At 42.6% G+C, this 861-nt stretch overlaps 1 protein-coding gene across 1 annotated transcript; it reads right to left on the reverse strand.

The window, feature by feature from the left end:
• Positions 1–63: 63 nt before the first annotated feature.
• Positions 64–435, reverse strand: LACBIDRAFT_298776 (uncharacterized protein; the record flags this gene model as incomplete). The annotated part of the gene is made up of 1 exon (XM_001890690.1): positions 64–435. The coding sequence occupies one exon, from the start codon at positions 433–435 to the stop codon at positions 64–66; it is 372 nt and encodes a 123-aa protein (XP_001890725.1).
• Between the last annotated feature and the right edge of the window lie 426 nt (positions 436–861).

The following is an 861-nucleotide window of genomic DNA, read 5'->3' on the forward strand; positions in this document are numbered from 1 at the left end:
TTCAAAATTGGTAGAATGACGGGTATTTACATGCTTTACTATTTTATATAACCCATTTATTTTTCAGAGTAATAATAGTTGAGATACAAATGGTTTATATTGGTATAATAAATTATACGCAAAAAAACCGGTCTGGATCGGTCTGAACCGGCTCCATAGACCGCAATAGACCGGTCCTAGGTGGTTCGGTTCGGTTCCCTCAATATCTGGGTCGGTCCTAGACCGGTTGCGGTCCACGGTTGCGCGTTTTGGGGGCAAAAAACCGGACTGAACTGAACTTGCGAACACTAGGAAGAAAGCGCTTGTTAAGAAGACAGATTCTGCAGGTATGCTGAGGATGGGATGAATCTTAGGAGGATTCAAGAAATATTGTATGGCGAGCGGTATCAAGAACAGAGCGAAGATCAATAGAGTGGCAAGTATCATTTCCGCCATGTCAAAGGTAGGACAAACTAAGGGTCTTTTGCGTTAGCGAGACATTGAGCGACTGTGACACCCGATCAGAATGGAAAGGAGCCTGGAAGGACCTCACGACGCCTACGGACGCATGATACTAGTGGCTTGAACAATCCAAGCGTTGCGAAAAATGCAAAAAAAAACAACATGCAATTGGTGATGAAAGGAGAGCAGAGTCCTATTTTGAGCAAAAAGATAAAACTTCCATCCCTTCTATTCAATTGTAATCACATCCTGCTCCATCTCTTCCTCCCACCTGCCATATTCTTCCCTAAACTTTTCCTTCATCGAAACACCCATAAAAACCGCAATTTCGAATATTTTCACCCTAATATTGGCATTTGTGTACTCATTACTTTCGCCATTTAGGTCAAAGCAGTCCATAATGATGTTAGCGTGCTCTTC

Source organism: Laccaria bicolor, genomic scaffold, assembly GCF_000143565.1.
Source record: "Laccaria bicolor S238N-H82 LACBIscaffold_151 genomic scaffold, whole genome shotgun sequence".
Lineage (NCBI taxonomy): Eukaryota > Fungi > Basidiomycota > Agaricomycetes > Agaricales > Hydnangiaceae > Laccaria > Laccaria bicolor.